At 34.2% G+C, this 23,515-nt stretch overlaps 2 protein-coding genes across 3 annotated transcripts; one reads left to right on the top strand and one right to left on the bottom strand.

Moving 5' to 3' along the window:
* The first annotated feature begins 9,316 nt into the window (after positions 1-9,316).
* Positions 9,317-11,223, top strand: LOC132060734 (cytochrome P450 71D7-like). Its single transcript, XM_059453684.1, is given in 3 exon segments — positions 9,317-9,564; positions 9,567-9,965; positions 10,580-11,223. Coding segments are annotated over 3 exon segments (1,131 nt in total). The 5' UTR covers positions 9,317-9,453; the 3' UTR covers positions 11,201-11,223.
* A 3,270-nt stretch (positions 11,224-14,493) lies between these two features.
* Positions 14,494-18,562, bottom strand: LOC132059535 (putative F-box/LRR-repeat protein At1g56400). Of its 2 annotated transcripts, XR_009415627.1 has the most exons (4): positions 18,219-18,562; positions 17,441-17,543; positions 16,204-17,343; positions 14,494-14,759 (listed from the first exon to the last, which is right to left on the bottom strand). XR_009415627.1 is itself a non-coding variant. In XM_059452159.1 (3 exons), the coding sequence occupies exons 2-3, from the start codon at positions 17,483-17,485 to the stop codon at positions 16,981-16,983; spliced, it is 408 nt and encodes a 135-aa protein (XP_059308142.1). In that variant the 5' UTR covers positions 17,486-17,543; positions 18,219-18,555; the 3' UTR covers positions 16,035-16,980. The 2 variants fall into 2 exon arrangements, 1 of the variants encoding a protein (XP_059308142.1); XM_059452159.1 differs by lacking the exon at positions 14,494-14,759 and having other exon boundaries at positions 16,035-17,343; positions 18,219-18,555.
* Positions 18,563-23,515: the final 4,953 nt, after the last annotated feature.

Below are 23,515 nucleotides of genomic sequence, written 5' to 3'. Positions count from 1 at the left end.
AAAAGTATATTCCTATCTTTTGTCCATCTTCTATATCATTACTAATAATCTCAAATACTTTAAAAGGTCACTCACATTACCTCATATACATACTCATAACGCGATTTCAAATCCTTTAGGTTACCAGGTCACCTCGAGATACTTAAGACAACCATATTTATAACGATATTCTTACTAACTCGATTAACTTTCCTTGAACCTTCTTAACTCATTCTTTCTTGTTTTAATACAAGTAGCACGGATTATTATGGAGTGTGACATTCTCCCTCCTTTAGAACATTCGTCCTCGCATGTCAAATGAGGACTAAAACTCGTCAATTAAATAACCGAATCACCCGTTATCGCAGACTATAGACAGCAAGATTTGACCACGAAAAGGGTGTTTTAGGAATATTATGCCTAAAAGTGCTAAACGACCAAATGGGTCGTTACAGTTAAGAACACAATTTTCATATTATGTAATCAAGACAATCCATCTTGATAATATATATATATCCAATAGTTATATAAATGCCTCCACTAAATAGCTAAAGCATTGCTTATGAGAACAAAGCTTCATGTGTGTCCGAGATATGATATATTGTATACAACATCACTTGTATGCTTTTGGATCAATAACTTATGATAAATTCTCTCCTTGTTGGTTCTATAAAAGGAACCCGTATATTTCCATCTAACATGTTTTTTATGTATGGTATATGATTAATTAATATACCATGATGCACAAAGATGGATTCCCCCAAAAAAGATGGGATATATTTTAGTTTTTCTAACATAAGGGGGAGAGAATAAGCAACTGAGGAATATGTTATGAGTTATCATTAGTATGATTCTCATTCAAAAGATAATTCAACCCAAATGCTAGAAGCATTTGCTGACCCAAAATTAATTTCTAATTTCAGCTACAAAATGCTCCTATTAAATTCATGTCCCTGAAGGACAGAGTCTACAACATGCATGAAGCGTGGTAGACTAATCGATTCCAAATTAATAATCGTTGAAAAGAAAGAGGAGCAAATGATCAATGATCATTATAAGGAGGCAATGTGTTCTTGAAGAGCCAACGACATAACACTTCATGAAACCTCATGAGAGTTTAGGTACCTAAAAATAATGGAAGTAATGAGATCTCAATCAATTATGTCCTATTACAAACCGATACAAGATAATATATCGTCACAATATCTTTAGTACAATATAGCGCAATATTGTAAAAGATTGTGAGGATTTGAATTCTACGTATATAAAGCATGCTAACGTAGACATTATTACCAAGTGAAATGATGCATTTTGGTAAGCTCCAAGCTTATTGGACCAAAAATTAAAACAATAGAAAATTTCACTCATTGAGATATTAATGGATATTGTCACTTGACAAAATTTATATGAAAATTCTTAAAGAATTTTAAATGCATGAAGCATATATAAGATCTAGAAGTTTGTTCATTATTCGTATATGAATTAAATCAACCAAGGTGAATGCGATTTAATCACCTTAATGAATATTTAATGACTAAGGGTCTATTTATTCCTACGTCTTTATGAAATCAAAATCATTATATTGTTAGTGCAAGTTGATGACTTGAGTATTATTGAAACTCTTGAAGAGTTTTCAAAAGAAATAGATTATCTGGTAAAAGAAGTTGAAATGAGAAACTTGCAGAATTCTTTGGTCCTGAAGTGCCATATCTTTATGCAGTTGATGCATTAAACAGTCATATGATGTTGTTCTATATGACAGTCAAATCATATAAAGATAACATATGTTTATAAAGCAAGTCGTGAATGCATATATTTCAACAATATTATATGCCAATGTAACTCTATCCAAAAAACAAGATGCACAACATACATAGCCTAACTAAATAGGGGATTCATAAAAGAACAAGGCACATGTCACCAAAATTATTCTTCACACACGATCTCCAAATGAATGGTGATATCAACGTGCAACAGATTGGTTCAAGTGATAATATGGTTGATTTGTTCACCAAGTCTCTACAAACTACAACTTTCAAGAAGATGGTGCACAAGATTGGAATGCGAAGATTCAAGTTTTGGAGTGATGTACCCATCAGGGGAGTTAATACACGTTGTACTCTTTTCCCTTAACCAAGGTTTTGTCCCAATTGGGTTTTCCTAGTAAGGTTTTTAATGAGGCAACCAAAGGGCGTATTATTAGAAATGTGTACTCTTTTTCCTTCACTAGAATTTTTTTCCATTGGGTTTTTTCTAGTAAGATTTTAACGAGGCACATCATCTATCAAATAGACATCCAAGGGGGAGTGTTATGAATAGTTATCTATATATTGTGGATGTCTATCTTTAGGGAGAAATATTAGGGTTAAATGACTTGGAGTGTAGATCAAGTCAGTTTTCCCTATAAATATGAGGTTCTCCTTATTGTAAAAGACATCCCTCAAGAGAAATAAGAACTCTCCTCTCTTCTCTCTTTCTCCACAATATTCTTCTTGCTTGCTTTATTATTTTATAACACTAACCTTTTACTTTTCATTTTCATTATTCTTATTCTATTCTCAAGTCTCCTAAACCCCCTAACACTCTACTACAAAACTTACAAAAAATTCAAGATTTATTTTTTGGTGTTTTCTTCAAATATCAAGCATTGCAAGAAGCATTCATTACATTGAAGCGATATCATTATATCAACTTATTAAATTCTTGAGCCATTTTTTTTTATTCTAGCTTTATATTATATTTCTCATTGAAAATATGTGATTTCGATATTCTTGTATATACTCTTGTTCTAGTTATTATTAGAATTTATTCAATTTAAATATGTCAACTAGAAATTATGCATCCACTTGCAAAAAGAGAAAGAAAGAGAAAACATGAAGAATTAATTAATTCCCAAAAAGGAGCTCTTGATAGATTTATAACAAATAATAAAAATCTGGAATCGGAAAATAAGGGAGGATGTTCTTCAAATGAACAAATCACTAATAGAGTTGAGTTAGATGATAATAGTATCCAGGAAGAAAATCTAGAAGAAGTTACTGAGAAATCTGACACAGTTCCAAATATTCAGGAACTCCTAAATGATTTAGATAATTGCATCCCTACAAATATATATGATCCAAGTCAATGGAATATTGTAGATACAAAATTGAGAGATCCATTAGTAGAAAAAGGACCAATTAGAATAACTCACATAAATTTTCCAAAGGATAATCTCTCTAGACATTTTTCTACAACACATTATCTTCAAATATTGGTAAATGGGGAAAGACATGAAAGAAAATGGTTAGTTTACTCTAAAGGTTTGGATAAAGTTTTTTGTTTTTGTTGTAAATTATTTAGTACAACTTCTTGCACTTGTAACAGTAAACTAGCTAGTGAAGGTAGTAATGATCGGAGAAATCTTAGTGCTAAGCTTAAAAATCATGAAGTAACAAATGAGCATATTATTAATATGAGTGCGTAGATTGATTTAGAAATTAGATTGCACAAAAATAAAACAATTGATAAAGATATGCAGGAACAAATCAATAGAGATAGAGCACATTGGAAAAATGTATTGTCAAGAATCATTGCCGTGATCAAAACTCTTGGAAAAAAATAATTTAGCTTTTAGGGGAAAAAAATGAAAAGATCTAGCAAGAAAGTAATGGAAATTTTTAAGCCTAATTGAAATGATTGCAGTATTCGATCCAAAAGAATGCAAGAACATATTCGACGAATTAAGCATGATGAAATCCATAATCATTACCTTGGACATAATATACAAAATGAATTGATCAACTTGTTGGCAAGTAAAATCAAGAATAAAATTATTGAAAAAATTAAAGAAACAAAGTACTTCTCAATCATACTTGATTGCACTCCAGATGCAAGCCATCAAGAGCAAATGTCTTTTGTATTGCGAAGTGTGGATATTTCAGCTACTCCAATAAAAATGAATGAATATTTTTTAGAGTTTTTAAAAGTAGATGATACAAGTGGAAAAGGTCTTTTCGAAGCTATTATAGATGAGATAAAAAAATGTAGGACTTGATATTGATAATTTAAGAGGACAAGGATATGATAACGGATCCAATATGAAGGGAAAACATCAAGGAGTGCAAAAAAGACTTCTCGATGTAAATCCTAGAGCATTTTATACACCTAGTGGTTGTCATAATTTAAATTTTGTACTTTGTGACATGGCTAATTCTTGTACAAAAGCTATATCATTCTTTGGAGTGATACAACGTATATATACGCTATTTGCTTCTTCTACTAAGCGATGGAAAATTTTAAAAGAGTTTATACCCAACCTAACTCTTAAATCATTGTCACAAACACGTTGGGAAAGTCTGTATTGAAAGTATTAAAGCATTAAGATTTCAAGCACCACAAATAAGAGATGCTTTATTGAAATTAGTAGAAGTGAGTGATGATCCAAAAACTAAAAGTGAAGCTACTTGTTTAACAACATATGAGCTTGAAAATTTGAATTTTTATTGGGTATGACTATTTGGTATGATATATTATTTGCAGTTAATTCAATTAGTAAAAGTTTACAATCTAGAGATATGCATATTGAGGCCTCCATAGATCAACTAAGAGGTCTAATTACTTTTTTTCAAAAATATAGAGAAGAAGGATTTGCAATTGCTATGATTTTTGCTAAGGAAATTGCGTCTGAGATGAATATAGAATCTGAATTTCGTAAAAAAAAAAAAACGCGTAATATTTAGAAAGAAACAATTTGATGAAAATGTTGATAACGAAATCACAAAGTCTCTTGAAGAATCTTTTAGAGTTGATTACTTCTTATATATAATAGACCAAGCCATTTTGTCACTTCAAAATAGATTTGAACAATTTGAAGCATATGAAAATATTTTTGGTTTTCTATTTAGTGGTAAAAAATTGGGATCACTAGATGATGAGAGTTTGAAAAATTATTGTCTTAACCTTGAACTTTCTTTAACACAAAATAGTTTTTTTGATACTGATGGTTTAGATTTATTCGTTGAATTAAAAGTGTTGAGAGAAATAATAAAAGTAGAAGATAATGATCTAATCGAAATACTCAATCAAATAAAAAGACTCATTCTTTTTCAAATACATATATTGCTTATAGAATAATGTTAACAATTCTTGTAATTGTTGCCTCAGCTGAAAGAAGTTTTTCCGAACTAAAATTGATAAAATCTTATCTAAGATCAACAACGTCTCAAGAGAGATTGAATGGCTTAGCTATATTATCAATTGAAAAGAAATTGTTAGAACAAATCGATTATAAAACAATAATTAATGAGTTCGCATCTAAAAAAGCTAGAAAAGTAAATTTTAAATAAAAATATATATGACAATCTTTTAAAAAATATATATATAGGGCCCCTGCGTGAAGTTTCTTTTTAAATTTTTTTTATGTTGTTAGTAGCCACCTTTACACTTCAAACCTACCTTTAGTAGTTCAATCATTGCACCATGAATTGAGGTCTCAATTTTGTCTTCTATTGTTACTGCTCCATTTGCTGCTCCCAGCATTTAATTCTTCACGTAGAAAACTTCAGCTCCTTCCTTTCTTCATTAACATCACTAACAATAATCGTCACAAATTGTTTTTGCTCCTTTTCCAATTATCACTTCACCTTTTTTATTAATTTTTTTGCTCCAAAATTCTCAATCTTCGTACCATGTTATTTCTATACATTAAAAATATAATATTAAGCACGAAGCAATATAATAATACTCAAAAGACGATTAAAAGTACTAAAATGTGAGACAACAATGACTAAATATATGCATTTTTGGCCGAACATCAACTATAGCAATTCAAATTCACATGACTATAATAGAACATAAATATTATAGATTTGCAAATACTTCAAAACGGAAATTACTGCAAATATTTGACACATCAGGTGCAAATGCTGAAATAAGGACGAGACAATTTCATATTCTATGGATATCCATGATAAAATATGAGTTGTACCATTTGTAAAATTAATGTTACTCCAAAAATTGTTCTAAACACTTCAAACCTAAAATCTTACCCAGAGTTAAGCACACACACAATACATGTGAAGACATTTAAGTGTGAACAGGAAATTAACACTTCTTTTAACAGCAAAATTGTAGGAGTAATTCCAAAAAGCTAGTACTATAAGCACATACAATTAATGAGTAATTACTTTATCTATGGAACAAAATGAATCTAATAGTAACCTCAACTTCAGTACCAGATTCTTAATATTCGAAGAGGAGAGATGATACCTATGTTTCTTGTGTGAATATGCGGAGAGAAGAAGTTCATTGTTGCATATGCCATAGTTCTGAGATAGAAGATAAGAAGTTCAGAGTGTGATGGGATGTATGGAGCCTAATGCCCCTATTTATCCTTTCTTTTGTAACTGAAAATTTATGTAAAGATCTATCTTAAATGTGAGGAAGACAATTAAGTTGGAGAAATGTAACATAAATTTTATGGAAGAAGTTAATGAGAATTGAATTGGAGATTGTTTCGGCATGTAGTAGATGTATCTGGTCTTATATGAATTTATTGTATTTATTATTCAAAGAACTGCTTAGATTCTCCATCTTTCTATATCGACAACAGATTGTTGTGTAATGTACCGGCTTACGAAGGAGGTAATATATATTATTAAAGGTTATTATGGTCACTCAACATTGTAGGGTTAGTTTAGTATTTTAACTTTTAACTTTGAAGCTTTCACTTATACGACGACGACGACCACCACCACCACCACAACAACAACAACAACAATAATAATAATAATATAGCAAATATTTCACAACAGCTTTGTGATTGCAGCTCTGTGATTGCAGCTCTATTCCACACCGCCATATCTAGAATATATTAAGCCCTCCAGCCATCCTTGGATAGCATAACTTGTCCCATGATATTAATGCCTTTTTACTCAAATCCACCCCTTTAGTCCAAAGCAAGGCTCTACAAGTGGCTTCAATCGATTTCAGAATTTTAATAGGCAACACAAACACTTGAGACCGAAAGACTCGGACAGAAAGTAGGACTGTTTTGATCAATTTGACTTTTCCTGCATAGGAAAACAACTTAGCAGTCCGATTTTTTATCCTACCTAGCATCCTTTCCAACAGAGATTGGCATTGCATAACAGAGATCAGTGCTCAAAGGTACTCCCAGGTATCTAAAAGGAGCTCCCCTTTAGTGAAACCCAAGATGTCAAGGATATGTGCTTGCTCAGCCATCCCAAGTCCCCCAAAGTATATTGAACTTTTATCTGTATTGCCGAATCAGCTCAGAGGCTTGAGAGAATTCTTGGAAACAGGAAAATAACATTTGACTAGACGTAGGATCACATCTACAGGACAAAAGTAATCTATCAGCAAATATAAGTTGGATGAGCTGCATCTTTCCACATTTTGTATGGAAATTGAAATCTGATTGGCGGCTGCTTAGTCTTTTGAGAATTCTATTGAAGTATTCCATGAATATCACAAAGAGGAAAGGAGACACAGGAACTCTCTGTTGTATAACTATTGTAATTTAAAATTGTCAAAGTAATTTTATAATTTCCAATATAAGTTTTTGCTCAATTCTTTACAATTAAGAGCACTTGTCCCGAACTTTAAATGGAGGGCAAAACTGCCCTAATTCGAATAGTTTAAGGGCAAAATTGGCTCATTTTCTCTTATTTTGGAGCAATCGTTAGTAGGAAGGATATGTTCAAGCTATTTGGATAGTTGGAGGACAGTTTTGAGCTAAAAACGTAACAAAGGATAAAACAGACCTATTTCGAATAGTTCAGGGGTATTAGGCCCTTTACCCAAAACAAAATGTACTATGTACTACTAGTAGCGAGTATTTAAATGCGATGATCCAGTTTAAAGCATGTGATAGCCAACAGATTTAATTAAGTGGAGAAATAAAGATAACCATATATATTATATATGTGCGCTAGCATGTACACATTGTTAGCGAATAATTTTGTAGGTAGATATTCCTATTCTTTATCAGTCAAAATTGCTACACAAGAGGCCGCGCAAGTAGGACAGGCCGATTAAATATTCTATGTTAGTAACTACTAACTACACATTTTGCTGGTGTTTTTCTTTGTTATATTATATGTTAGTATGTAATAATATGTAATAAGTAAAGAGTCATCTGTGCCATGATGCTCTGTAGATTACTGGGAACTTTCTCACGATTGGAAAATATATATTCGTCTATGTGGCGAATAATTAGTCCGCAATAATAAACATTGTTTATCTCATTGTGGTTCTTTGAGCAAGCTGAATTACTTTGACTCTTATTTTTGACTCTAAATAAAGATCAATAGTCCTTCCGTCCCAATTTGTGTGAAGATGTTCAGAGTATGAAGATCAAAACATTTAATAATTTTGATCATTAATTTAGGTATAGATTCTTCAAATATTTTAATAGAGTATAAAATTTACATATTTGAAAACGACACAAAAATTACTACAAGTCAACATAGTTAATCATTTAAAATGTTTTTAAGAAATTTGAGAAAATTATAGTAAAAAAAAAATGTTTGACTCCCCAAATAGTAACACCTTCACATTAATTATGACAGAGGGAATAATAATAAACAAAGTCTTGATCAGATGTTGACAAACAAAAGTTGCTGAAAAAATATCACTATTCGATTTGGCTTTACGTACATATCCCATTTCTTGCCAAACCAGAAGCTTATAAAACAGCACACTCAATCGAGCTTTGAAGAACCATGCATAGAACTGAATAACCCTCCCAAAATGCAATTCTTCAGCTTGATTTTGATTTTCCTTTTTCTATCTTTTCATATTTTTGTTAAGGAAATGGAAAAAGAACACCAACAGCCAAACAAAAAAATTGCCTCCAGGTCCATGGAAACTTCCTTTTATAGGAAGCATGCATCATATCGCTGGTGGACTTCCACACCGCGTCCTTAGAGATTTAGCCAAAAAATATGGACCGCTCATGCACCTTCAGCTTGGTGAAGTTTCTGCAGTTGTTGTTACTTCTTCTGAGATGGCTAAACAAGTACTAAAATGTCATGACCTCGCTTTTGCATCTAGGCCTCAACTCTTGGCCATGGACATTATCTGTTATGACAGGCGCGATATGGCCTTTAGCCCCTATGGTGAGTGTTAGGCTTTTCCCCTATTTTTTTCACTATAATAGAACTTTATTTTTTCTTATAGGACAAAACATGCACCGTAATTGGTTTTACCTTTCCTAAAAGGAAAATTTGGCGTTCCTTTTTATTTTTTACTTTTTTGGAGGAAAAATTAGGATCTTTCCTTCTCAATTTAAGCTTAAAAGAGTCTTGTTGAGGGGAGAATGTAAACCTGAATGTCTCATATGTAGGTTAATCCTAATATATTTCTCTCTATTATATTATTTATCGTCGTGTTCAAGGTTTGTTTTGTTAGCTTTGGCATGACACCTGATAGTTTCTATCCTAACAGGTGAATAAATTCACCTGGAGACAAATGCGTAAAATCTGTGTCATGGAAGTTCTGAGTGTAAAGAATGTCCGGTCATTCAGCTCCATCAGGCACGATGAAGTTGTTCATCTCATTGACTCTATCCAATCTTCTTCTTCTCTGGTGAGCCAGTTAATTTTACTGAAAGGATAATTTGGTTCACAAGTTCCATGACATGTAGATCAACATTTGGGCAAGTACTAAAGGAGGAAGACATATTTATAAAACTAATTAGAGAAGTAATAAGCTTAGCAGAAGGCTTTGATGTGGCTGACATTTTCCCTTCATACAACTTTCTTCACGTTCTTGGCGGAGCGAAACACAAACTTCTAGATGCCCACCGTAAGGTAGATTCAATTGTTGAGGATGTTATCAATGAGCACAAGAAGAATCTTGCAACTCGCAAGAGTGATGATGCCTTAGGAGGTGAAGATTTAATTGATGTCCTACTAAGACTTATGAATGATGGAAGTCTTCAATTTCCAATTAACAACGATAATATCAAAGCTGTTATTATTGTAAGTATTGAGCAACATGCTTATTCTTACTTATTACTTAAGCATATCCATTGACCATTGCCATAGCTTTTAATTACTAATAACTAGGGAAAAGGGCCAAATTTACACCTGTACTTTGAGAAAAGGTTTAAACTTTTTCTCAAAGTACAGGGGTAAATTTGGCTCTTTTCCCTAATAACTAAGAATATCTGGAACATGCATGAGATTTTATGGCTTATTGAGGTTAATATATATAATTAAAGGATATGACCTATATTTTAAGTGGTCAATTTATCTACAGTACGCTTGAGAACACAAGCATAGCTTTTCAAAATCTTGAGTCGCAAGTGTCTAATATGACGACTTTATCATACGTTCAAGTTCTCAATCGGAACATAGTGTAATTCGAGTGTCTAAATGAAATTCACTGATAAGTTTAAGAGGCTGACGATGATTCTGCCAAAACTGATATTTTGATTGCGTAACGGATTTGCAAAAGGTCTGGCGTAAAAGTTAGTTAGTCAAAAAAGTTAGATGAGGAAAAAGCATGTGCAATAATCAAAAAAGAGTATAGAAATGGAAATAGCGCACATGTGCTGATTAATTTAATATTGTAACTTGGCCATTAATTGTAGGACATGTTTGCTGCCGGAACAGAAACTTCATCAACAACAACCGTATGGGCTATCGTTGAAATGATGAAAAATCCAAGTATATTTGTGAAAGCTCAAGGAGAAGTGCGAGAAACCTTTAGAGACGAAGAAACGTTCGATGAAAATGATATGGAGGAGCTGAAATACTTGAAGTTAGTCATTAAAGAAACTATGCGACTTCATCCACCAGTTCCACTTTTGGTCCCAAGAGAATGTAGGGAGGAGACGAATATAAACGGCTATACTATTCCTGTAAAGACCAAAGTTATGGTTAATGTTTGGGCATTGGGAAGAGATCCAAAATATTGGGATGACGCTGAAAGCTTTAAGCCAGAGAGATTTGAGCAGTGCTCTGTGGATTTTGTTGGTAATAATTTTGAATATCTTCCCTTTGGTGGTGGACGGAGGATTTGTCCCGGGATATCATTTGGTTTAGCTAATGTTTATATGCCATTGGCTCAATTGCTTTATCACTTCGATTGGAAACTCCCACCTGGAATCAAACCAAGTGACTTGGACTTGACTGAATTGGCTGGAATAACTACTGCGAGAAAGGGTGATCTTTACTTTATTGCGACTCCTTATCAACCTTGTCGACAGTAATTTTAATGACATCAACTCTTTAAATTTCCTCTATTATCCTCACTACCGTGCCATCTTTCTTTTGGTGTTTTAGGTTTTATCGGTTTCTAGAGCGTGTATCTTTTAACAACTACTGTAAGAATGTATCATGACAGTTAGCCTCAGGGCTAGTCTGTCGAATAATGTTTTTGGTCAGTTTAATCAAACACAAAGATCCCTACGTACTGGTTCGTGCTCATTTTCTACTTAGTCATACTAAAAAAGAAAAGTAGAACCAATGAAAATGAATACAAGAGAGCAAGAACGATAGCAATAACTCTAACTCTTTCTCTAAATAAGTTCTAGAACATTGAAAAGGGCTTGCAAGTTATTAGGGTACTAACTAATATGTGTGTCAATTTGCACCATGCAAATATTGTAAATAACTCTCCACTTTGTGCAAAAAAAACGTATCCCCATATTCAACAGAAATCAGTTATAAAATGCTATCAATTAAGATATCAGAAACAGCAGTAACTTGAAAACTTAGGCAGTTCAGTATAGCTTCATAAGAAAAGAGTGAATATTCATTAAATTAAATAACTGTTACACCCCGCACTTTCAGTGTTACACCCCGTACCTCAGAGAAGCACTGGTTAAATTTGAATGTAAGTATGTCGAGCTATGGCTAGGTAAAACAACTTTGGAGTGTGAGGAACGAAACATTATTAAGTATATTGTTTAAGTAAAGGATGAATTATGATCTTGTAAGTCGTAACCGGGAAGGACAACCTTGGAACCAAAGGACATGACCATTGTCAAGTATGATTAGTGATAAATATCATGTATGGAGAGTTTCAGAAGATTTCGGGATTAAGCAAATCGAAGAAAATAAGTTTGACAAAAATTTGGAAAAAGTTGGCAGGATTTTAGGCAGATTTTTAGTCAATTTTGGAGGGGGTATATCTCCTAGTATATTAGGAGTTTTTAGGTGTTTCAAAAGCCTAAGATGAATTTCATCGAGTCTAGTTTCTAACGCAATAAACCGCTCGTCGATACGTCGTCGGAGTAGAGAATTATGGACGTTACAAGTTAGGCGGACAGAGTAGGTCGTGCTGCTACAGTGATGCCGACTTTGGCACACTATATAAGGGGCAAAACCCCATATTTTCTTCACAAAAAATTTCCCAAATGCTCTAGAGAGTTCATCAAACACATGAGAGCCTATATATCATATAAAGTGAGGATTTTGAGTAATTTCAAGTTACGGAGTATTAATCGAGGTCTGGACAACGTATAGTCGCGCTTATAGTATCGTTTTGCGGTGGATTTTAGCTTGGATTCAAGATGGATATTGGAGATATTATTGTTCTAACAAGAAAAAGGTATGAATCTCTCCTTATTGGTATTAATTTCGGCTTCTTTATGGAAATAAAGTTATTAAATAGTCGTATCACAAGTTGGTTAGTTGAGAAATTTATAAAACATCATGTGGCATGTTTTAGGAAATATATTGGTATGGATAATGGTGTTGATGATGTTGGTATTGTTGTTGTTGATTGGTTGTTGATATTATGATTTCAGGCTAGCATATAAACAGGGGAGATGCTGCCCGAATTTCGACAGAATCTAAAAGGATTTTAATTAAAGGTTTGAGACAAGTGCATGATGAAGCCTAACAATAGTATGAATGGTTTTATATGTAGATTGCGAGTCAGGAAGTAAGTTAGAAGTCGAGAAATTATCTTCCAGGTATGTTAAGGCTAGTCCCTTTCTTCTAAAGGCATGATTCCTTTCTTATGAATCCAATAGGTGTTTTCCAAATGTCCCATGATCCCTCTATGTGAATCCATAAATGTTTTCCAAGAATATTCTTATTCTCAAAAGCTAGAGATTTATGATTCATGGAGTTCTTATGATGCTAAAGATAAACGTGCTTTGTGATGATGATGATCCTATTTCTAGAAACTCCTATGTTATAATTCCTTACATATGTTTCATAACCTCATTACTTCCAAAAGTTAGAGTTCATGATTCAAAGGCATGACTTTTTTCTTGATAATCCATAATGTTTTCCAAAATGTCCCTATTTTCTGAGTCAAAGAATTATGATTCTATAAGCTTTTATGACAACAACAACGGACATGTTTTTACAATGTTAATGACGATGCTAAAGATGAGAATGTTTCTATGATGGTTATGACGATGATGATGATTTCATGTTTAAAAGTCCCAAGCTTATGATTTCAATGTGAATATGAGAATGTTGAGTTATTTTTGTGATTTTCTTGATTTTTATTCATTGTTGTTGATCTTGCCTTATAATAATAGTTCCTTCAAGGTGAGATATAGCGATGATGATTAATCCATAATTTAAATCGGAGGTTATCGACCTTACGTCACTCCGATAGAGTCGTAGTTTTTATTGGCTCTCATGCATGCTTTATATATATGTATGTATTTTCTCACACCGCGCCGCGCTATAGTCGGCCGGGCATGGCACGTAGATGTGCACACCACTGCAGTGGGCATGTTATGATATTGCCCCGGACGCGGGCTAATGATGATAACACCGAGCCTCAATGGCCGGGCATGATACTATATATATGACACCGGGCCTTAATGGCTGGGCATGATATTATATATATGACACCGAGCCTTAATGGCCGGGCATGGTACTATGTATATGTATAAAATGTTTTTTTAAGGCTAAGCATGCATGGCATCCGCCTTATGAGGCATCCAGATGTACAAGTTATCTCTCATATTCCATGTTACCTTTTATATCTATATTATGTTATTATTCATGCCTTACATACTCAATACATTATTCGTACTGACGTCCCTTCTTGTGGACGCTGCGCTCATGCTCGCAGGTAGGCAGGGAGACGGATCAGACCCGTAGGTATTCTATCAACGGATTCTCAGGAGCACTCCACTTTCTTCGGAGCTGCAGTCTATTTAGTATTGTCCTTATGATCATTTGTATTCCATGTAGAGGCTCGTAGACGTGTGTGTACAGTTAGATGTTTTGTAGCTCCACCGGTTCATATTATGGTATAATATATTGGTGGCCTTGTCGGCCTTATTTTGAGCTCTTGATACTTTACTGTTAGCCTTGCCGGCTTTATGATATACGCTGTGTTGTGGCGACCTTATCGGTCCGCATATGTACATATATGTTGAATGATCGGATATTCCTATGTTGGACTTTTTTCTGCTTGCAGGTGTTCTTTGAGTTATGGTTTATAATGTTCAAAGTAACGGATAAGTCAGGTGGTTCCCGGCCTATGGGTCGGAGTCCGTCATACTCCTGGTACGGGTGTGACATAACCTATCCACCAAATTTGCCAATAAAATACTGAAAATTTTAAGTAGCAAAATAAGCAAGTCATGATAAATGTGCACGTTTAAAACCATTTGGGGACATCCAGCTTCTTTGTAAAACCAGGAACACATGTCGACAATTCAGCTCCGGGAGGTAAATTTGCTTTCAGGTGCTCAGCACACTCAATGATTGCCTTCTTGTTGATCAGTAATGAAGCAGAAGATCTCCCTCTGTGTCAATGATCATCTTCTTAAGAGATCGGAAAATTCACACCTAAAGTAAAGCAAGATTATAATCACTTGAACACCCAATATACCAACCAACTTCACCACTTATAGACATTTGTGATAGAATGTAGTAGCTTCTTGTAATGGAATATGGATATACTCGGCGGAAGCAATTCTCAGCATTAAATTCACATGTAATATAGTCAACGCAGTATCAGAATGAGGTAAGCAAAATCCAAGTTACCCCTCAATCACGCCAGGGAAATAAGGATGAAGAAGAATTAGAAGAAGAAAAGAGAAGCTCGTCTTGAATAGGAAAACGAAAAAAGATGGCATCAAAGCAAGACGGAGGATACCATTTTTTTTAACTAAACAACCTTTGAAAAGCTCTACAAATTGCTAGATGGATTTTAGCTTACAGCTATCTCATGCCTGAAATGTAGAATAACTGACACAAAGAAGAAAAGGGCGTAATTGTGAGACTGTAAAGATGCATTAAACCATGAAATGGGCAGAACAATTTCTAGTGAATACACTTACAAAATTGACACTTTCCCCTAAAGATGTTATTTTCCTAATGGGACATAAACATGCCCTCAGCAAGTAAACTATAAAAAACATTTTGCTCCATCCACATAGTAATACCACATCGGTCAAGAATGCAATTATTTCAACTGCACTGCAACTTACTCCTCGTTCTCAGTAGTACTCCATCAAGTGCATACCAAGATAAACTAACCATTCTCTGAACCCTCTTCAAATGGTGTTCTTGGTAGCTCTCATATAGGACTATATACTTTGGGAATAAAACAGACTTATTTAACATTCAATTATACTCTTTGTTGTTCCACCAACATTTCAAATGCAAACAATATATGGTTAGACCTGCTCATCATTACAAGTGTTAAGGCGATGGTGGTGCGTTAACATCTAGGATGTAAATAACCTCACAAAGGCAACACCCCACATTTTAGAGTCCACAATAACATATTCTTTTAATTACTTCTTGAATGAGTAAGCATACACAAATATGATATTCATTCTTTGAATCACCGATATATAATTGGGAGTGCTAAATTTTTATTTGATGTCTAATATGCAACTATTATTACATAGTAACTCCTGGTAGAACAGCACAGTCCCGAAGAAATTAATTAAAAACCTATTCCATTGCTACTTATTTGGCACTTCATACAAATACAAATTTCAACCACTTGATGGTCGAAAAATGGCCAATCTGTGAAAACTAAAGAAATTAAGCAAATCTTTTCCTTTTCTAAGAAAGTTAAGCTTTCTGTTCTTTCTTTCATTTGATAGGTACTCTCTAGTAGCTTCACCTTTAGATTAGTTTGAAAGAGTTCAAACAATCAGCACATCATTCAAAGAACTTGTTAGGTTGACCATAATTAAGACTTTTTGTCAAATTAACTTATAGAAGGCAAGAAAGTGGCATAGCATAAAGGAAAAGCATATGCAACAAGAACGTTCACCTTGATGGTTAAATTTGACAACTCAGGAGAACACTTAGTCAAGAATGTGACGAAGCAAAGGCCATCACCCTCTTCTGTGGAGATGTCCAATTCCAACTCTTTCAGATGGCAGAGTTGAGGATACACATCGGGAATCACCCAGCATTTCCTAGTTAACTAAAAAGATTTGAAACAATGCATGTTAACAACTTAATTTCAATATGAAAGCAGACTACAAGTGAGGAAAAGAAGAGAGAAGGTAGATGTATGCTACTACCTCAAATGACACTTCCAGTTTAAGCTTCTAGAGATTTCGACAATAGCTAGAGTGCTTGTGAGCATCAAAAATAAATGAATCAGCATAATATCCTCCAATAGTTAGTTCAGATAAGAGGGGAACTTTCTTGAAAGGCACTTCGATAGTACGTCCAATGTATGTAAAAGACACAAGCCCTGAAGCATGAACCTCCATAGTCTCCAAAGCAACACAATTTGATATTTCCATGGACCTTAACTTAGATGATGAACAAGCAACTTTCAAACTATCAAGAGCAATTGACGCTGAAATACACACTTCCTCCAGTAAAGGGCAGTTGGACAAAAGAAATTCAACAACTTCCTGTGTTATGAGGACATTAACAAATCGGAAAGATTTGAGAGTAGTCAATGCTCTCAGCAAATTAACCTCGCCACAAATGGACAACAACATTGGCACATGAGGAATGCTGCAAGTCATATCAACTCCACGGCATACATAACCTGCCGCCAGGTTTAGTTCAAACACTTTGAACTGCTTTTCTATTGCAAAACCAATCCAGCAATCAATATCACATTCGACTCCGCCTTGCTTCCTACTATAAAATCAATATTGCTGTCGGGGGGAAACACAGTTGGATAAACAAAACCAACTTTGAACCGCTCAATAAATGCACCCTCATGAAATGTCAGGGCTTCATTCACCGAATTTATAAACTTTTCTGCTACCTCAATTTCAAAGGTGTGGTCGTTATAAAATTCAATACTGCAAGTTGTATGCTTCCATAAGTATCTCCAACGCCGTGAGAGAATACAGGTCCTTGCTGCCTCATGGAAGTTCAAACAGGAAAGTATGGCAATAAGCAACTCATCAGGCAAGTTGTCAATATCATACTTGGAAAGATTCTGCAATTAAAAAGAAAAAGATAACCTGATTTATTCGTTAGCCTCGGAGTGGAATAAAAAGTGTTGGAGGTAGAACTAGAGTTTAAAAGTATCTTACCTTCTGGCGCTTCAGACAGGGATTAAGAGGCATAAGATCATCCATCTTACTTCAATAGAAAGTAGATAAAAGGCCAGAGAATTGTTCTACAGTTTCAACAACACTGGTAATTGATAACCGAATTAGTGCCAGAACAACAGCATAAGAACACTAAATCAGTGCATAGAATGCAATTTATCAAGTCATTGAATAGGACAAAGTCGGGAACTTTCTAAAGCATGACCAAAAACGAGCTAAAGAAATAAAGAGAAGAAAGGTGAAAATTCAAATATTTGAACTTTCTATCATTTATCACACGTGTCATAGCAAAAAGGGAGGTTTAATATTGAGTAAATTAATTTAAACACCCTTATAATATGACTCAATTATAGGCACACACCCTGTATTGTAAACATAAAATTTTAAGCGTAGACATTCATGCTATCACATAAAATTCGATATACACACCAGGATCTTGGACACGATAACGTTAATAGAGAGCGTAACTGAAGCGGAAGAAAATATCACAAGCGGAAGCGTACTCAAACATCGATTCTACCTCATTGCCCTAACTTCACGTAACCACAGCCGTTAGTGAGGGAATTGTGTAGAGAATATATAGTAACCCTAATGGGTGGAGGGAGGACCAATTTATAGAGGTTGAGACTTAATCCGGTAGTCCATCAATTTGTTCTTCATTAAATATTAATTATGGGTTTTACATAAGCGAGCCCTCAAACTTGGCCTGAGCTGGCAAATATGCCCTCCAACTTCGGGTGTGTACAAGTAGGTACCTCACCTTGTATAAAATTGAACCGGTAGACACAAATTTCCGGCAAGTCACATGCGTGAATTACACTAGCTCCTACCCAAAATCATGCCCAAATTCAAAATAAAACTCAAAACCATCAAACCTTGAAAAAAGGATCGGATTCCTAGAAATTAAAATAACATATGAATGTTGATAATTGATCAAGGTGATATTCATTATCCAAGATCAAGTCATAAGTTCATATTCCTTCAATTGGAATCTTCATACAATTTTTCACAAGCAAGAAGAACTTTAGAAGGGTTTAGTAGTCTGGACAATTCAACTCAATGAACATTTGAGTAGTTACATTAGAATAAAATCACCAAGTATTATGAGGAAATTTAGCTAAATTTGATTCGAAACATACAAAAACAGTTAGTGTATATTTCTCTTCAAACCAAGCTTTAAGCCTAAGGCAATCTTTCTGATAGTGTCATTTTCTTTTATAGAAGTAAACACTATCTACCTTGGATTCATTCCTAACATCCAGTGAAACATTAGTAGGTGCTTTCTTCCTCTTATACTTGTTGATTTAACCTTAGATCATTTACCAACTACTTGACTCATAAGCTTGACGAGTAATTCTTCTGATTCTTTAATCTTGTTTCCTCTTAAGTAAACATACTGGACAATTCATAAATATTTCACTTATCCTTAATAGTGTAATAATTTAGAAAAGTTTATTCTTAAAAGGAAACAAGTTAGAGATCAATTGCAAGAAGAACGAGCAATGCAAAATCATCCTTAATAACCTCAATCTTGCTGCTATCGTTACACGACTAATTACACAACCAGTCATCAGAGTATATCATAGTTCTCCTTTGGGCAGATACTACGAGATACTATCATTATTTGAATGCCCTTTATCCTTTAATAGGCAATGAAACATTCTTAATCGAACATCTTCATAAAAAAAACAGTCTTAATCAAACATACCATATACCTTTGAATATACAAAGATATTTAATTAGAAAATTTTAATTTGCCTCATCATGTTCACTATTCATAGAATAATTAATTCACCTTTGATAAATACATAAGCTCCAAGGATAGAGAACTTCAATTTATCTATAATAGGCATCTCTTCGGTATCACGGGTAAATGACAAACTTTATTTTTCTTGACCTGGTAACATATTAAATGACAAACTTTATACATGTATGTCTTTCGTGAATATACTAGTTTGGCCACTTTTGTGACTAATAAACTAGATTAACGTAAGTACATGAATGAAATAAACATTAGGTCATTTTATGCATGTGTTCATTTTCAACATTCTAGTTTGACCACTTTGGTGAGTAACAAACTATTAACATTAATACATGCATAAATATCGATGTACGAATATTCTCTGTAAGTGCATATTTTAATCAATCTAGTTTGGCCATTTTGATGACTAACAAACTATATAAGCATAATCACGCACACAGAATAAACAATCAGTAATTTTATGTCTGTATAAATCATAAACATTTTAGTTTGGTCACTTTAGTGACTAACAGACTATATAAGTAAAAAGGGTATCACACCCAGTGCTATCTTTTTAAAGCTTTTATGGTAATGGATAAAGTATTACACTGCATTCTTTAGGTTAGTTTAGCTTTTTTCTCACACTATATTATTAATGGTGTTAACTGTATTTAGGGATAATAGTTAGGGTTAATATAGTGAAGTCGGGTAGCTAAATTGAGATAAGGATTAAATAGGTTAGGGGTTCATGGGTTATTGAAGTAAAAATCGGGTAATTAAATTGAGAATTTGAGGAATTCGTTAGCTTTGAGGGTAATTTTGGCCAGTATAAATGTATAATGGAGGATGAATAACTAATCATATCATATCATATTTATTTTAATAATAAAAGTGGAAAGTCTTAAGCCAAAAGTTAAATTACTGAAATATCTTCTTCTTTTTTTACGACTAAAAAATCTTTGTTTTTTCACTGAAAAATATTTAGTGGCTATTTCCCACTGAATGTCGATGGGAAAAACCTAAATAGTAGTGTTTTCACACGGAAAAATTAGGAAGTTTTTCAGTGTTTCAGTGGGAACCTGTTTCCCACCATGCATTTTCTCAGTGAGCTGGTTCGGTGGAAATGAGCTAGAAAAATCATGTTTTAATACCCAAATTTCCCACTGAATGTTGGTGGGAAATACCTTTATTTATATCAGTGATTATTCTAAATACGCTATTTAATTTGGTATACGGTAAAAACCAATGCAACTTGTAACCGGTAAGAACCGGGGTACAGTTTAAAGCCGTCCGATATGAGATCGAGGGAGAGTAGGGTCGTAACAACCGATAGGAATGAAAATCAAGGGGTCATGAGTACATTCAACTCTGCGTCAAAATCGAGAGTATTTTGATGTGCACGGAAAACCCGAGCCTAAAGAGAGCACACTCAACATAGGTTCGGAGAATCCGTTATGGAACAAGCCATGCGTCATTTGACCGTTCCACCATTTGCGCTGACAACAGTACGGGTGTCCGACCGTACGGACGCAGCCTTATCCATTTTAGGATTTTTTCTAGAAAGGCTTTTCTAACATTGTACTAAGGCCCATATATTGTTAGCTATAAATAGAGGTCTACTCCTTTCTTTTTTAGGTTAGCTTTTTGATTATTCTATACATTTGTAATAAAAAAAAAGTGGCAATGAAATCTTCTTAAGTACTTTGGCTCGGTTAAAGAAAGCAACTTCCAAACCGGACCAGTTTGCAGAGCTTACAAACTTGACTTCCTAAGTTTCCCTTACTATTATTTATCAATATACTACTATTTACTTGCTATTATCTTATACTTTAAATTAATCTAACTACATATCCTATTAATCACTTACAAATTTAATTGCTATCCACTTTTGGGGGTTAGTGTTACACCCCGAAAAATTTTGCGTTACCAAGATTGCAGACGACTTAGTATGGGCTCAGGGGAGAGTAAAGATATACAAGGATTAGGGATGAAGATTCTGTTATATATGTATAAGAATAACATATAGATGACATTGGAGGCCATATGGTGTAAGTTGGTTAATACGTTACGTGATAAATAGCCCTCGTAACCGTAAGTTAAGGTGAGGCCCACATGTCGGGATTTTATAAAGGGAATATGACAATTTATATGAATAGTACATGGGAAGTTGAACAAGTCTTAAGAAGGACACCTAAGCCAAATATGAGCATAAGCACTCCAAAAGGATGATTTAAGGATACGTTTTCGGGTGATCTAGCTTTACGAGGCCAACAAGCCATTATAAGTTTAGAATTTGGAAAAACACAAAACATGAAAGTTGTAGATAATTGAAATACCTTTCCAACCATAGGTTGTGGGCCTTCATATGACATCCGAGTCAAAAGTTATGAGCATTCCAAGATGGATTGTCAAGGGGTGAAATTGGGCTCGGCCCAACCCGACTCAAAGTCGGTGGGAACCGACCCAAGACCCCTATATAAGGGCCAACTTCGTGCAATTTCTTCACATTTAACCCCAAAAAGACCTGAACATTTTAGAGAGAGGGAAGAGAGCCTTAGAGAGAGAAACCAAGTTTTGATCAAGTTCGAGGTCCCGAATTTCGAGGCTCGTGAAGAGTAAAGTGTAGTATAAGTTTTTGCCGTCGTTTTAAGCTAAAAGTTGAACTTGGGGGATGTTGATTTCGTGGTGGCTACTCATATAAGGTATGTTTAAGATGTTAATGATGTTCTTACCATGATCATTGATAGATTTGACGGGTTAGAATAGAGAAAATGGCGTTGAAAGTTCGGTTATCATTTTTGGATATCAAATAACTTGGGGGCTGTTTTGGTATGATTAAATGGATAGAATTAGTTGGATATTGATATAAAATGATTGTTGATATTGTTGTTGATGTTGTTGTTGATGGTTTAGCTGAATTGGATTTTCGGGGTTGTCCAGTTTATAGAGGAAACGTTGTCAGAATTTCGTAAAAAATAGTAATAAGTTAAAGGGATTGATTGTAAGTATACTTTGGATTGATATATTTGGTAATGTTTATAGATTTGGAAGAACCGAGGCTCACGTTACGATTGGTTGGAAAGCAGCGAGGTATGTTAAGGCTAATCCTTTTTCCTTCCTTGGCATGTCTTGTGTAAAGATAGAGTGACGAATAATGTATAGAACCTAAAGATGACTTCCATTCTTAGTATTCTTATGATGATTAGTATTCTTGATTCCTAAAGGCTAGTTCTCTGTAACTTGACTCATATTCATGATTCCGAAGTTCTCTAAGCGATGCCGTAATTCTAATAACGTCATAAAGTTTCATGAGCCTCAAATGATTCTTACTCTTGAACATCTTGGGACCACTTAAGTTACCTCAATGTCTACCTTATGAATTGTTAATTGTGCGTATGTTTCCAAAAGGTCTTGTGTAGTCACGATAAGTCCCAATGACATTCAATAGCTGTACGAGCCTATGTTTTACTAATGAACTTTTCGAAACATCCTACGAATTCTTTATATACTCATTGTTATTACGATCATCTTACCGCCAGAGGAATACAAGTCAAAGTAAAGTTAAGCTTAAGTACTTTTTTGTCAATCTATTCCTGATTTAATGATAGTAGCTCTTTAAGTAATAAGTTCCTGAAACTCGTCAAGAAACAAGCGTATAAGTTCCGCAATTTTCTAGACTCTTGTAATCACCCAATGAATTCCTTATCGTCTAAAGAATAATGAAAGGCTAGAGAAAAGAATAAGATGGGTTGTACTATAGTATTTAAAGAGATGGGGAATATTATAGAGATGTGAGAATGAGATAAGTATTTCTAATCGAATAGAGGCGACCCTTTGCCAACCTTATCTACTTGTTTTTTCATTCCCTTCATATGACTCTAAACCTTCCAGAAGAACTATGAGTCACTAGAGTGAGCCGAATAACTTGTCATATAAGTCAGGAGAAACACCTTATCTTCAGATTGGTGACGTAACTTACTTAATCATGTTTACACCCAGATTGTATAGTTTCACCCTTAGAAAACAAGTTATACTTAAGTGAGGAATTGGTCAATAAAGTGCCATAGAATGATAAAACGATTTTAGTACCTTGAACTGGATTACTCAGAATTACTGGATGGTAGAAAACATAGATAATAGAACCAAGTTAAGACTGACACCAAAGACTAAGGAAACAGATAGCTATGCTACACGGATAGACTCAGCTCATATAGATTCACTACGACTCTCATCAGTTACCATACTCAGTCTTCTACATCTTTCTTATGAATAAGACTTCAGGTGAATAAATTACAAACGTATAAGCTTCACAAGAA

Source organism: Lycium ferocissimum, chromosome 6 (genome assembly GCF_029784015.1).
Source record: "Lycium ferocissimum isolate CSIRO_LF1 chromosome 6, AGI_CSIRO_Lferr_CH_V1, whole genome shotgun sequence".
NCBI classification, from domain to species: Eukaryota; Viridiplantae; Streptophyta; class Magnoliopsida; order Solanales; family Solanaceae; genus Lycium; species Lycium ferocissimum.
Note: the sequence above shows the minus strand (reverse complement) of the source record. Positions and strands in the feature narration are given on the sequence as shown.